This window comes from Macrosteles quadrilineatus, unplaced genomic scaffold, assembly GCF_028750875.1.
Source record: "Macrosteles quadrilineatus isolate MER2022 unplaced genomic scaffold, UCM_ALF_1.0 Scaffold_5__1_contigs__length_97177068, whole genome shotgun sequence".
NCBI classification, from domain to species: Eukaryota; Metazoa; Arthropoda; class Insecta; order Hemiptera; family Cicadellidae; genus Macrosteles; species Macrosteles quadrilineatus.
Genome location: NW_026542598.1, coordinates 20,816,034 through 20,828,683, shown reverse-complemented (window position 1 = coordinate 20,828,683; position 12,650 = coordinate 20,816,034). Strand labels below are relative to the sequence as shown.

At 34.1% G+C, this 12,650-nt stretch overlaps 1 protein-coding gene across 1 annotated transcript; it reads right to left on the bottom strand.

Annotated features, from left to right (window-relative positions):
• Positions 1 to 1,337: 1,337 nt before the first annotated feature.
• On the bottom strand, positions 1,338 to 8,693 carry LOC128994977 (high mobility group protein HMG-I/HMG-Y-like). The gene is made up of 4 exons (XM_054419839.1): positions 8,586 to 8,693; positions 6,958 to 7,031; positions 4,387 to 4,491; positions 1,338 to 1,882 (listed from the first exon to the last, which is right to left on the bottom strand). The coding sequence occupies exons 2-4, from the start codon at positions 7,015 to 7,017 to the stop codon at positions 1,784 to 1,786; spliced, it is 264 nt and encodes an 87-aa protein (XP_054275814.1). The 5' UTR covers positions 7,018 to 7,031; positions 8,586 to 8,693; the 3' UTR covers positions 1,338 to 1,783.
• Positions 8,694 to 12,650: the final 3,957 nt, after the last annotated feature.

The following is a 12,650-nucleotide window of genomic DNA, read 5'->3' as shown; positions in this document are numbered from 1 at the left end:
CAGAGCCTCGATTTGCACTGTAATTTAATTAATTTTGGTCTAAACTATTTTAAGCTGTGGTCTAATTATCCCTACTAATCTTACTTAATTTCCTTTAATCAATGACAAAATAAGAGTAAATAAAATAACCTCATAGTTCCATAGTTTATTTTTAACCAGCTGTTAGTTAAAACAAATTATATTGCTCTAAAGCAAATCGAAGATTACAAAGATTGCTTTAAAAAAATAATTTGAACATCCTAGTATTTTACTGTACTATGTATAATTTAATTAATCTGTCATCCTCTTACAGAAGAATTGAACGTATCAATGATTTGCATTACACATAGTATAAATAAGTCAACCCTAAGCATGTCATTACATTTTTATCCAAATGCTGAATTTGTGACACAAAAGTTGAATGTTTACAGCTGTTATGTTAAGCAAATTATTTTATGCCAAAAGCTAGTTTAGAATCTTAGCGTCGGCTGCTAGACTTTTAAAAAATTAAAACTTAATTTCTAAAAAACTGGGACCCTAAACTAAATTTATGGCTTCGACATTCCCTAGTTCTCAAAATTATCTTTCTTTCAACACAAAAATCATGAAAATCCGTCGAGTGGTTGATTCAGAATCATGAAATAAAAAAACACTGTTTCGTTTTAATATTATAGATGGAGTTAACTTATATCTATTGTATTGGTTGGTTTCTGCCGTTTTTACCACTTCTTGGAGATTGTACGTAGGTGATATTCTTTGGCACATTGCATCTGTAGACGAAACTTGGGTTGGTGTAATTATTACAATGGAAAAGAGCGAGAAATCCTGGACAATTTGATATAGGCTAAAAATAAAACTGAATTAACACTGTGGCTACATTTCTTGAGCAATCATTGAAATAACCGATTTGCAAACAATGGAAACATAGAAAAAGTCATAGAACACAACCAAGTAGAAGAAATAGAAATAATGTTTTTTTTACACTAAAAAAAAACAAGATCAGCTTTTTGAAAAAAGATAAGATATTTACAAAAGATTTTGATTATATCTAACTGTTGTGTAGATCGTGAGTATTTCCATAATCTTTGAGTCGCCTGTAATGCTTTGCAATTGCTCGAATTCGAGCAACAGGTACACTAGTAAAGTTAAATTGAGTTATTACATTCAAATGTTACATTATTAAAATATCTAACACTCATAAAGCCATGTTTTTTTAAGGGGACAAATTCTTTATTCAGCACTTAACATTCTACCCGTATATGCAAAGCAACCTACAGTAACCGTAACATTTATTGATTCATTATTGGAAAATAGAGGCTAAAAATTTGAATTGGAAAATATGCAAAATCACTACGCAATTATCAAGTATAAAAATTATATTTGCTCTCACAAATTATACAGAGTGTTTACAATTTCAGATTGGTCAAGATGTAACTCTTAATAACTAAAATGAGATACACTTGTAATCTCAACACTGAAATCCAATTGCAGTCAGACATCAGTGATGTTTCGTGTGGTATAAATAAGTGAAATTCTTAGTAAATATCTTATACTAACTAAATTAATTGTACACATAAAACAAGAGACAAAACAACTCTACACTGATCTTGGCAACAAAAACTAACATACATTCAATGTACTGACACTTACTATTTTGTAGTTAGTTACTAAAATGTGTGGTTTATTTTGATGTAATATTTCTTTAAAAGAACTCTGTACCTGATGCTAAGGGTGGCACTTTTAAGACACTACTAGACCTGAAGACTTAACCTAACTTAGATGTAACAGTAGTTCTCGCACACACTTAGTTTTCATCGTCGTTCTCTTCTTCCTCTGCTGATTCTGCCTTCTTCTCAGTCTTCTTTGGTCGTCCGCGTCCTCCCTTTCCGGGTGTGGATTTTGCCTAAAAAAGTAAAATTTTTGTACAGGTACTATACCAAAATTGTTTCCTTTCCATACATGTAGTAAAATATACTAAAATACTGAGTAATTATTATAGTAGTGAAGTGAAATAACTTATAATCTAAATTTTACAACAACAATAACAAATCATCATAAAATCCATAAATAAATCCCAAGTACCCATGAACTTTTGAGAAAACTTACTACAAGTCACATCCCCATAAGCCATATACTTAAAATGTTCGTCATTACGAGAAACCTTGCGCAAAACTATCCATTATTTCATAAATTGCCCTTTAAGGTCGTAAATTCTTTCTAAAGAGAACTTTCCATATACCTAATGTTAAAAATACCTAAGCTGTACTTATTTGTATGTTATTCTTTCAATTTATTACCTGACTAGCAGAGTACCCGTCCTTCGTACGGGGTTGGCATCTATTATATTATTAAAGTGATACAATCAAATTTTATGTAAACGGTTAAGGTCATTTATAAAATAAAAATATAGGCATATGGCACATCAAAATGAAGCTTAGAGAGTGTAGATTTGCCGAAAAGTATTGATATGGACGAATTTCCTAAGGGCTCTGCCCCACAGGCTGATTTCCAAAGGGGTACGCCTGGCATGCTTCCGACGTTTAAATGATTTAATTTAATGTAGTTAATGAAACAGCTGGTCAGTACAATGAACTGGTGTTTGTTTATTTACTCGAAAAAGATGTTTGTGACGCTTTATGTAGATTTAGGAGGGTTATGTTTGGTTTTAAAGAAAGGTTGTAAACGTTTTGTAAAGTATTGCTCAAAGATTTATTTTGTAATTTATATAGTAAGCTACATGTAAAGAGGCTTGACTAAAATTAAAGAATTATGGTAAAACATGTCATTCATGAAGCATCAATTTGAAGCAATTGCTACACTAAGGTATGTTGTCATATTCTTGTGGATCTATCAACGTCAAAAGTAGGGGTTTGAAAGTATGTAGGTTTACGCTTTTAAATCAGTTTATATTTTCAAACTAAATCATATAGAGATGCTGTATTTGAAACACACATCAGCACCACTTTAATAGCTCTCTAGGTAACATTTTCTTCCCGTTGCAAAGCACGGGTATAGCAGCTTGTATAAGTTTAAAATGCTTATTGCAGTTATACTCAAGCTTTGAGTTTGCAATGGGGGAGGACAAAGTTTGATAAAATTTGCTTCTTTAAATTGACGGTACACTATGTATGGTATTACACATCTACCATAGCCATAATGTTCTACCACTTCACCTAAAAAATACTAAAAATTCGCAAAATCACAAATTATCCATGACATAAAAAAATAAACATAACTGTAAACAATCCTACTTTGACAGTTCTCATTGCGTATCACAGTTTTTTGTTGCTGCTTAGTTCAAATTAGCTGTTTTCATAAATGCATGAAAACATGTGTTGCATCCTGTTGGTATATTTTGTAACTGTTTAATGCTTTTACCTAACCCGCCATGTTAAACTTCCCTATCCCAAGTGTGATGTATACAACTTCTTTACTTCTCGAGTGATGTAAAGTTGAAAAAAACTCACTCGGTGAGGTAATGAAACCCATTTAAATAACATTTGAGTGTTATTTATAAACATACCGGTACTATTAATTATTAATCCTGTAAACTAAAATTGTAGGAAAATAAAACCAGGCAAATGGTGTTAACTTTGATTGGATATTTTGGTTTGTGATCCAAGGAAATTAATTTACTTCACAAGTCAATACATCAATTCATTACTTTATACGAGTTTTGACTATTGATACAACTAGACGTTCTATCCTCATATTAAATTTGTAGCCAGATTTAAAATCCAAATTTTAACAGTTGATGTGAGCCACCATAGACAAAAAGAGTTAAATATAGACCGTCAGCTGTGTTGCGGTTACCATTGGTTCTGGCGCACACCGCTGGGATCGCCACGGTAGTTACAGCGTACGCGCTACGTAAACTACAGCGGTGTGCGCCGGAACTTATGGTAACCATGGTAACCGCAGCACGGCTGACGGTCTATATTTAACTCTTTTTGTCTATGGAGCCACTGACAGACTGTGCTGATCTAAATTACTAATTTCTGCCGAATATACAAATTTTTCTACCGTGCCAAAGTAATAAAATTACTTATTATGAGCTATTGCAAGGGTTACTATTGGGGAGGTATGAGTATTACACCCATCAACTTGGTCAGCAACAAAAATAAGGTAGAAAATAGAATGTTGTACACCATCGCATTCAATTACTGGCTCACACAATTACGTTCTTTTTTAATAAAAAATTGGTGACAGCCATATAGATGGGATGTCTGCTTCAGTATCCAATAAGTCGATGATAAGAGGCTAGGCACATGTTTTTAGTCTGTTTAAGAATAATGACAGAAACAAGCCTCTTTCTATTTTCTACTATTTTTATTCTGTTTCAGACTATTTTTAAGATACTTAACTTAATATGGCTTCAGCCTTTAAAAAATCAAACAATCTTCTCACCTTTGCCTTGGCAGCAGCTTTCTTTCCGGAACCCTTTGGCCTTCCCCTGCCTCGCTTGGCGGGGGTTGCTCCTTCCTTCTTCGCCTTCTTGGCAGGGCTTCCCTCCTAAAAGACACAATAAACCAAGTTTTGTTAACAATACTTTTAAATACAATCTTCAAATAAGTTCTTTTAGAACTAACAGCTGAAGATTTCTGAGCAAATACATAACCTGTTTTATACACCTGATATTTCACAGGAACCCTGACAAAATTCGGGAAATGGTTCCTTAGATCAAAACTAGAAAAAATGTCCTATCTATTTAAGCATAGTTTTTATACTCACGTGTTTTCTATTTACTTTATACGTAAAAATAGTTATTCTAGGTTTTCAGTGTATCCAAGAGTGTTAGCTTTTTAAAACAGACCATAAGCCAGGGGTCTCCAACCTTTTTTATTCTAGGGCCACATTGACATAGGCTATTTAATTTTCAACAGTCATTGTGAAATATTTAAACAACGATTAGGCCTATTGGTAGGCCCTTACCTAACAGGGAAAATTTAAAAAAATGTTAATTTTAAATTTCCATATTATTCTCATGGAGAATATTGTAAAATGTTGTAGTGTCCTTCTTTATGGATATATTTTGAACAAACTTGGAAAATTTACTTATTTTATGCTAATGTATTAATATTTTACTAAAAACACACTTTATTAGTTTCCATTTATCAGCAAACAGTACCTACTCGTTAAACCTAATGTTATTTAGCCTAAGTAGATTTATATGAAAATCGATTAAGACAAATGGAAATTCGCTTAGTCTGCAGGTTTGCTGCGGCGGGGGGTTTTTTTTTTACTACCATTGTATTTCTAAATAGTGCTTATAACCACCATCAAAATATTTTTCAGTATTAAATTTCCTATCATTTGATACCCAAAATGTAATTTTACTAATGTTAAAATTTTTACACTTTTTTCAAGATGGCGGCCAAAAAAACATATTTTGCGCAATAGTAAGGATGTATATTTTTAGTAGGCTATGCTGATTAGAAGCATAACACCCAACATTCCTAGCAAGAATCATTTGTGTTGCAATTAGTTCCACCTTAAGATATATGTTCCATTATTTCTACTGCACTAGTAGAAAAATCAACAGTTAGTTGTTTACTTTTTATGAGTAATAACATCTAGAAAAAAATGTTTTGTTTTACTTTAAGTTATCGCAACAATAATAGTAATAATCGCCTAAGGTACGGTAAGATAACTGTTGATGGCTGAGAAACAACTTTAAAATACAAGATGACGTACTTACATAATTTGACATAATATAAGTTATGCGTCGTACGCTCGTGATCTTCAGATTGAGTTGCATTAGTTATACTGTAGGCCTATATAACTTAGGGGAGAGTGGGGCACCTTTGAACACTTTTTAAACTTTAATTTTTAAATAGGTGAATTTATATTTTTTTAATAAAAACATTATTACATTTAGTTGTAACATACTGTTAGCTTTAATTTAGTTATTTTTTTAAACCCTCCAAGTTAACATGTTAATGTGCAAAATCTGTTTTCACAAAGGTATGCAAATTGTTCAAAAGTACCCCACCAGTGGGGTACTTTTGAACAAGAAGTGAGGTACCTACAATTGAACACACTAATTAAGTAAAATGAAAATTTTTATTTTACAGAAATGTTTATGCACGTGAGTTAATAAACACAGTTCTTATTTCTATTGGAACTAATTCTTCATTTAATGTTTTAGAATCACATTATTTGTAGCTAAATGTTGCAAAGTTAATAGCGAAATTATATTCGTTTGCTGCACGTGCAGTTCTCACACTCATTGTTGGTTGAGGAAGCTTATAGTCTTAAATTATTATTATTCATTACTGTCTTGTATAGAAAACAAATACAATCGGTTGGGTTACATTTGAACAACATGCTTACCAGAGGAAAACATGGTGTTCAAATGTACCCCTCTGACTCTGTTCAAATCCACCCCACTAGGCACCATTTTTGCAAAAAGTTAAATTATGTTTTCTTTAATTGTAATTTACCAATGTGAAGTGCATAGTTGTATCTAGGCCTAAATATGTATAAGCCATATGGTAAAAAAATCTAACTTATCTGTAATGTAGTTTTTCTATGAAAAATTTACAAATCCCTACTGCTTAAAAAGTTTTCTTGTGGCGCTCTAAATTTTCTCAACGACAAACTAAGAACTGATCAGAAATGGAGGGAGATGAATGCAACCTGTTGTCCTATTGGAGGGCTACATTTTACAGCTGGTCCAATGGCCTACGAGTATAAAAATGACGGCAAATTTAAACCGTTCATATGTGCCCCACTCTCCCCTAAGTTATACAGCCAACGCTCGCAAATTAATAGCGCCGTTGGTGTATAAATATTATGGCCAACGCTCAGGAAGGGTTAAGTTATGACAGCAAGTCTAGGAAGCAAAGTTTAACTGTAGGCTAGCTCATTGCTTTTTACATAAGCAAAAGCAGATCATAACACTAAAAAATACTGTGACTAGTGACTATCTATGGTTTCATTTTATTAAGCTAGTAAAACAATGCAGTTTTTACTTACATCAGTTGCCGCTGCCTTGCGGCCCCTCTTCTTATCAACTGCACCAGCATCGTCGGACATTTTGTAGTGGTTTCCTGGGAACAGTTAAAAACCTTTACTAGCTGAAATTTAGCTTCATACAATTTTTTATTGAAATTAAGATTTTTTAGAGCCTAACTCATAAGATAGGCCTAATTTATAACTATTAAACCTAAGTATTAAGCTTAACTTTCCGGAAGTTGATAATATAAAAATAGGCCAGTAAGTACTTAAAAGTCAAGTTTATCTTTTTATTATTATTAATATAACTTACTCACCATGTGTAACTTAAGCTTAAATTAAGTTAGTACACTGCTATGCTATAGGGTAAGGTCTAATAGGCCTAAGTTACAACAAATCTCACTTAAGTTTACTTTTTGCCAAAAATTATAGAGCTCAGGCTAGCCTACTTAGGCTACTTACACCTTCTTAATCTTTTACCCAAAATAGGGATGGATTGCGTCTCGACAGAAAATTAAACTTTTCTTTTAGCCTACACGCACAAAAATAAAAAATAGGTACTTTACAACGTGAACTACAGTTCAAGATATAAAAACAATATATATACAAGTGAAAATAACTTCCAGGGGTGATAGAAAGATGGCTAGGCCTACCGTATGTTTCCAATCTCATCATCGGTCATGAACTCTGATATGCTAGTAGGCTCTCTCTTTAATTATCAACATAAACTTGTCCTTGAGATAACCCCTTCTCCAGCCCCTAATGGTCATCGGCAGTTTGTTAAAACCTTTGGGAAAGCTGTATTAGAGAGCCTAACGCGGGGAACATCCCACATTTTTTTCTGCCTGGTGTTGTAGGAATGTACCATGGCACGGGATGTAAGGTCTCTATATGTTTATTCAAGAAAATTTGTCTTGAGGCATTGGCACAGTCAATTTAGGCCTAAACCCAAACTTAGCTAAAAAATAAGCTAAAAGTTAGGGCCTATATTTTAAATTGCCTGCATATTTTGCATTTCCGAAAATAATTTAATAATTTAAAATCAATTTGGCCGTATAAAATAAAGGAGCTTCTAAATTTGGTATGCTATCATTGAAGGTTGTTGATAAAAGATAGGCCTAAGTTAGATAGGCCAAATAGGCCTATATAAAATATAAATTAAACTTATTGCTTTTTTCGACTACCAGCTGTCTTATTTTCCCAAATTGACTAAGCCAGACAAATTTCCAAAAAAATACAAATTAAGTTTAGGCCTAGGCCTACCCTACATGGATAGCGTCCTTTTCAAGCATAATAACGGCCAACGGTCGTTCACCAAGCGTCACTTGCACAAAATATTATTAGTTGGCTTGATAGTTCTGCATTCTGCGAGTTTATAAAAAAAATTATATTATATATAAAAACTGGCACATAGATTTAGCCTAAAGTCATCTGAACAATGAAGGTTTAATAAGAACAAAGTAGGCCTAGCACAAATAACGCCATTGAATATGAGGTCGAGTTGGGTAACTGCCAAAGGTAAATTCTAAATATATTTGTATAATTATTCTGATTAATGCAATACATTTAAAATAATACATGCACAAATTCTGATTAACTCAAGAATTTTTGGTAAAATTGAGGATTTAAAAGAGAATTTCTACACCTACCTAGTAAGAGCAAATAACAGTACGGAGATCCTCACACAGAGACTTTCGGCCAAGGAGAGGAGAGGAGAGACGCCAAACCAAACCGCCGTGAAGTGCGAAGCCGCCAAGCCAAGAACAAAGAAAAGGCGCGACAAAGATTATCACTTTTTATGGCGGGAACAGGGTGTCAACATATGAGAACTAAAACACGAATCTAATTCTAAGTAGTATCATTGACTATATATTTACATAGTGTAGATATTAGTAGGTTATATAGTAAAAATTAATTGCATAATTAACAAATAAGATAATAACTGTAATATTAATTCATGCACTAGGCTCAAAATTGAAAATACTAAAAATAATAAATATAATTAAATAATTAAATACCCCCGCCACAGCAAACCTGCAGGATAAGCGAATTGAAACTTGTCTGTTTACATTTTTACAAAAATATTTCCATAACATGTTTATTACCAATTTAAATAACACTATAGGTCGTCCTGTGGCACGGCCGCCTTTAACTCCAGGCCGCGGCCTTCCAAGTGGCAACGTCGCAAAGTGGTGTTGTAACAGCTGTTTTGTTTAGAAGCAGCTAATAAATGGTATTTGTGTATTTACGAAAGGTCAGTTACTGGACTATGACAATATTAACTCCGCTCAAAATGTACAGGTGTATATTTTTAATTCATATTGTTTCGGTTTTCAATTCTGTAAGTTTTATTTTCAATATTTTAATAAATTTTTGTTCATAAATTTAAATTTAAATCGATAAAGTGTGAATTAATGAGCTGATGTCACCTGTCTCCGCTCAAAAAATTGTTGTTTTGTTGTTTGACCTTATATCTTTCGTCGTTTTTAGAACGTCTGTCACTAAACAACACCAATTGCGACGTTGCCAATTCTACCAGACCGCGGCCTGTAGGTGGCCGTGCCTGTGGTCGAAACCTCAACCGAAAATATCTAATAATATGATGACTTCTCGATTTTCACCCCACGCTGTAAATAAAAACATGTAATTTTAATTTATTTCATTTATTTTAATTTTCTGTATTTTGATTTTCTGTGTATATTTAGTTGTTATTTCGTTACCAGCATGGCAACCCATAAGGCCCATGTAATTTTTTTATATTTTGAATTAATTTTTTGTCCTTATTTTTGAGCCTATTTTAATTTATATAGGGATTCTGCACTTCTACACAAAAATATATTTCGAACAATATGCATTAACTTTCCCTGCTATGCACACGAGCTGAGAAAAAAGTTTTTAAAGATAACATGCTTGTCTATTGTTAATATAGACTAAGTGAACCCGTGCGAATTCGCACGAATAATAAATTAGGATATTATAGCAACAGCAACGTCGTTAGAAGTTGCGTCGTTGTATCAACGTTGGTCTTGAGCTCGATCGTTGACTATTTGCATGCTAAGTTATTTTTTCTGTTCTATTTTGCAGGACGGAGCTCATGCTGAAAACTTGCGCGTATGGATTAATATTAACCAAATGATGAGTAAAAATGTGCATGAGTTCAGTGCTGCAAGAGCCTTATTAGCTTTGTTTAGCATTCTTCCTTGAACAGCGGTTTCGACGTACGGAGATATACATTTGGGCATATGTGGGATGCTCCCCTTCTGACGGTTGTAAGGTGCCAATTGAGTTTTAAATTGTGTCGTGCACCTTATACATGAAAGGCCCTCCACCGTTATGTTCTTCAATTTTAGCTCGAGTGCTGACCATTGCGAGCGCATTTAGACAATGATCTAATGTTATCTTCGTAGTTTCTGCTCAAATGATTTGCTAGGTACATTAAGTAAGCTCTGGATAATAGATGTCTCGATTTGGCGGTAAATTCATTTATCCTTTATGGCAGCAGGATGAAAATCCTTCGCCTCGTCCTCTTTGTTCTTCTTTCAAATGTAGCGCACCACATTTCTGACATTTTAATGCCATCTCGCCAAGTGAATGCTGCTGAATTCTAGTATTTGTCAGTGTAATTTTGTAAGTACACGTTGCCACTGTTCCAGCTCCTCGTCTGGGCTCCTTACGTTTTGCATTGCTTGCCGTATGTTGACTCGCCGTGTCCGACCAGCAATCTTTGTCATCGGGTCCTTGGCATGTTTAAACAAAAATATAATGTAAAACTTTTCTCCCGTTGTGTCCTATCGGTAACATTTCGTTGCCGGGTTTCTAATTATTTTTCAAAACATGCAAACTGTTTACATTTCAAAACCAAACAAAACAGCTGGGATTTAATTTTTTTAAACTAATGTATTTGACATCTGTTTCAGAATATAATAACATTCAAATCAATAACAATGTTATCCTTATGGAAGGAACTTTGAGGGCAGCACACGCCCTTAAAAAGATGTATTTCGAAAATCTAAAGCCAGTTTGCACATCTACACACCCAGACGAAGATTTTGGTATATATAATATGTGGGGTTAAATCTTAAAACAAAAAAGCCTTATTGTCCACAAAGTTTCATGTCGCGTATTAAATATATAGAAGATTAAATATATAGATGAGATTTAAGGAGTGTGTAGGTTTGCTGCTGCGGTGAAGGTAAATAGTGTTTTTTGACCAAACGTCAATAGTATAGGATGAAATCATATATCAAATTATAGAGCTCAGGCTAGCCTACTTAGGCTACTTACACCTTCTTAATCTTTTACCCAAAATAGGGATGGATTGCGTCTCGACAGAAAATTAAAAACTTTTCTTTTAGCCTACACGCACAAAAATAAAAAAATAGGTACTTTACAACGTGAACTACAGTTCAAGATATAAAAACAATATATATACAAGTGAAAATAACTTCCAGGGGTGATAGAAAGATGGCTAGGCCTACCGTATGTTTCCAATCTCATCATCGGTCATGAACTCTGATATGCTAGTAGGCTCTCTCTTTAATTATCAACATAAACTTGTCCTTGAGATAACCCCTTCTCCAGCCCCTAATGGTCATCGGCAGTTTGTTAAAACCTTTGGGAAAGCTGTATTAGAGAGCCTAACGCGGGGAACATCCCACATTTTTTTCTGCCTGGTGTTGTAGGAATGTACCATGGCACGGGATGTAAGGTCTCTATATGTTTATTCAAGAAAATTTGTCTTGAGGCATTGGCACAGTCAATTTAGGCCTAAACCCAAACTTAGCTAAAAAATAAGCTAAAAGTTAGGGCCTATATTTTAAATTGCCTGCATATTTTGCATTTCCGAAAATAATTTAATAATTTAAAATCAATTTGGCCGTATAAAATAAAGGAGCTTCTAAATTTGGTATGCTATCATTGAAGGTTGTTGATAAAAGATAGGCCTAAGTTAGATAGGCCAAATAGGCCACAAAGTTTCATGTCGCGTATTAAATATATAGAAGATTAAATATATAGATGAGATTTAAGGAGTGTGTAGGTTTGCTGCTGCGGTGAAGGTAAATAGTGTTTTTTGACCAAACGTCAATAGTATAGGATGAAATCAATAAATTTGCCAAATTGTATCAACATATATCCATAAAAAAAGAGTCAACCTGTCATCGTCATGGACATCGTGTCATAGTCATGTTGTTTTGTTTGTTTCGCGTTTCGCGCAGACCAGACACACACTGCACAGACAGTACACAGACAGCACTGAGCTATTCTAACTGGAGGTAGCACTGAATGACAAAGAAGCGTGTCGCCAGCCGCCATGTTTGCGTGAGGTGTGAGTTATAAAGAAGCCATGTTATTGGATGAAAAAACTCACTGCTATACAAACCTAGTTATAGAAGCAATGTCATTGGATAAAAAAACTCGCAGCTATACCAACCTAACAAAATCAGTGACACGCTTTTGACAGACTTCTGCCATGGCAGTGCTACCTCCAGTTATAATTTTAGCTCAGTGACGCTCCTTTCACACTATACGTTTTCGCTCGTACGAGTGTTAATCGTGCGGGCAGACGGTCGTGGGTCTGTTGCTTTCACACTATACGATTTGTAATCGTACGAGTAATAAATCAAAACCCCCCACTCCACCAGTACAGAGTTCATTGATACTTCAGTGGAAAGTTTTGAGGAGTATGGATCGGGAGCAAATTATTGCTGCGCTAA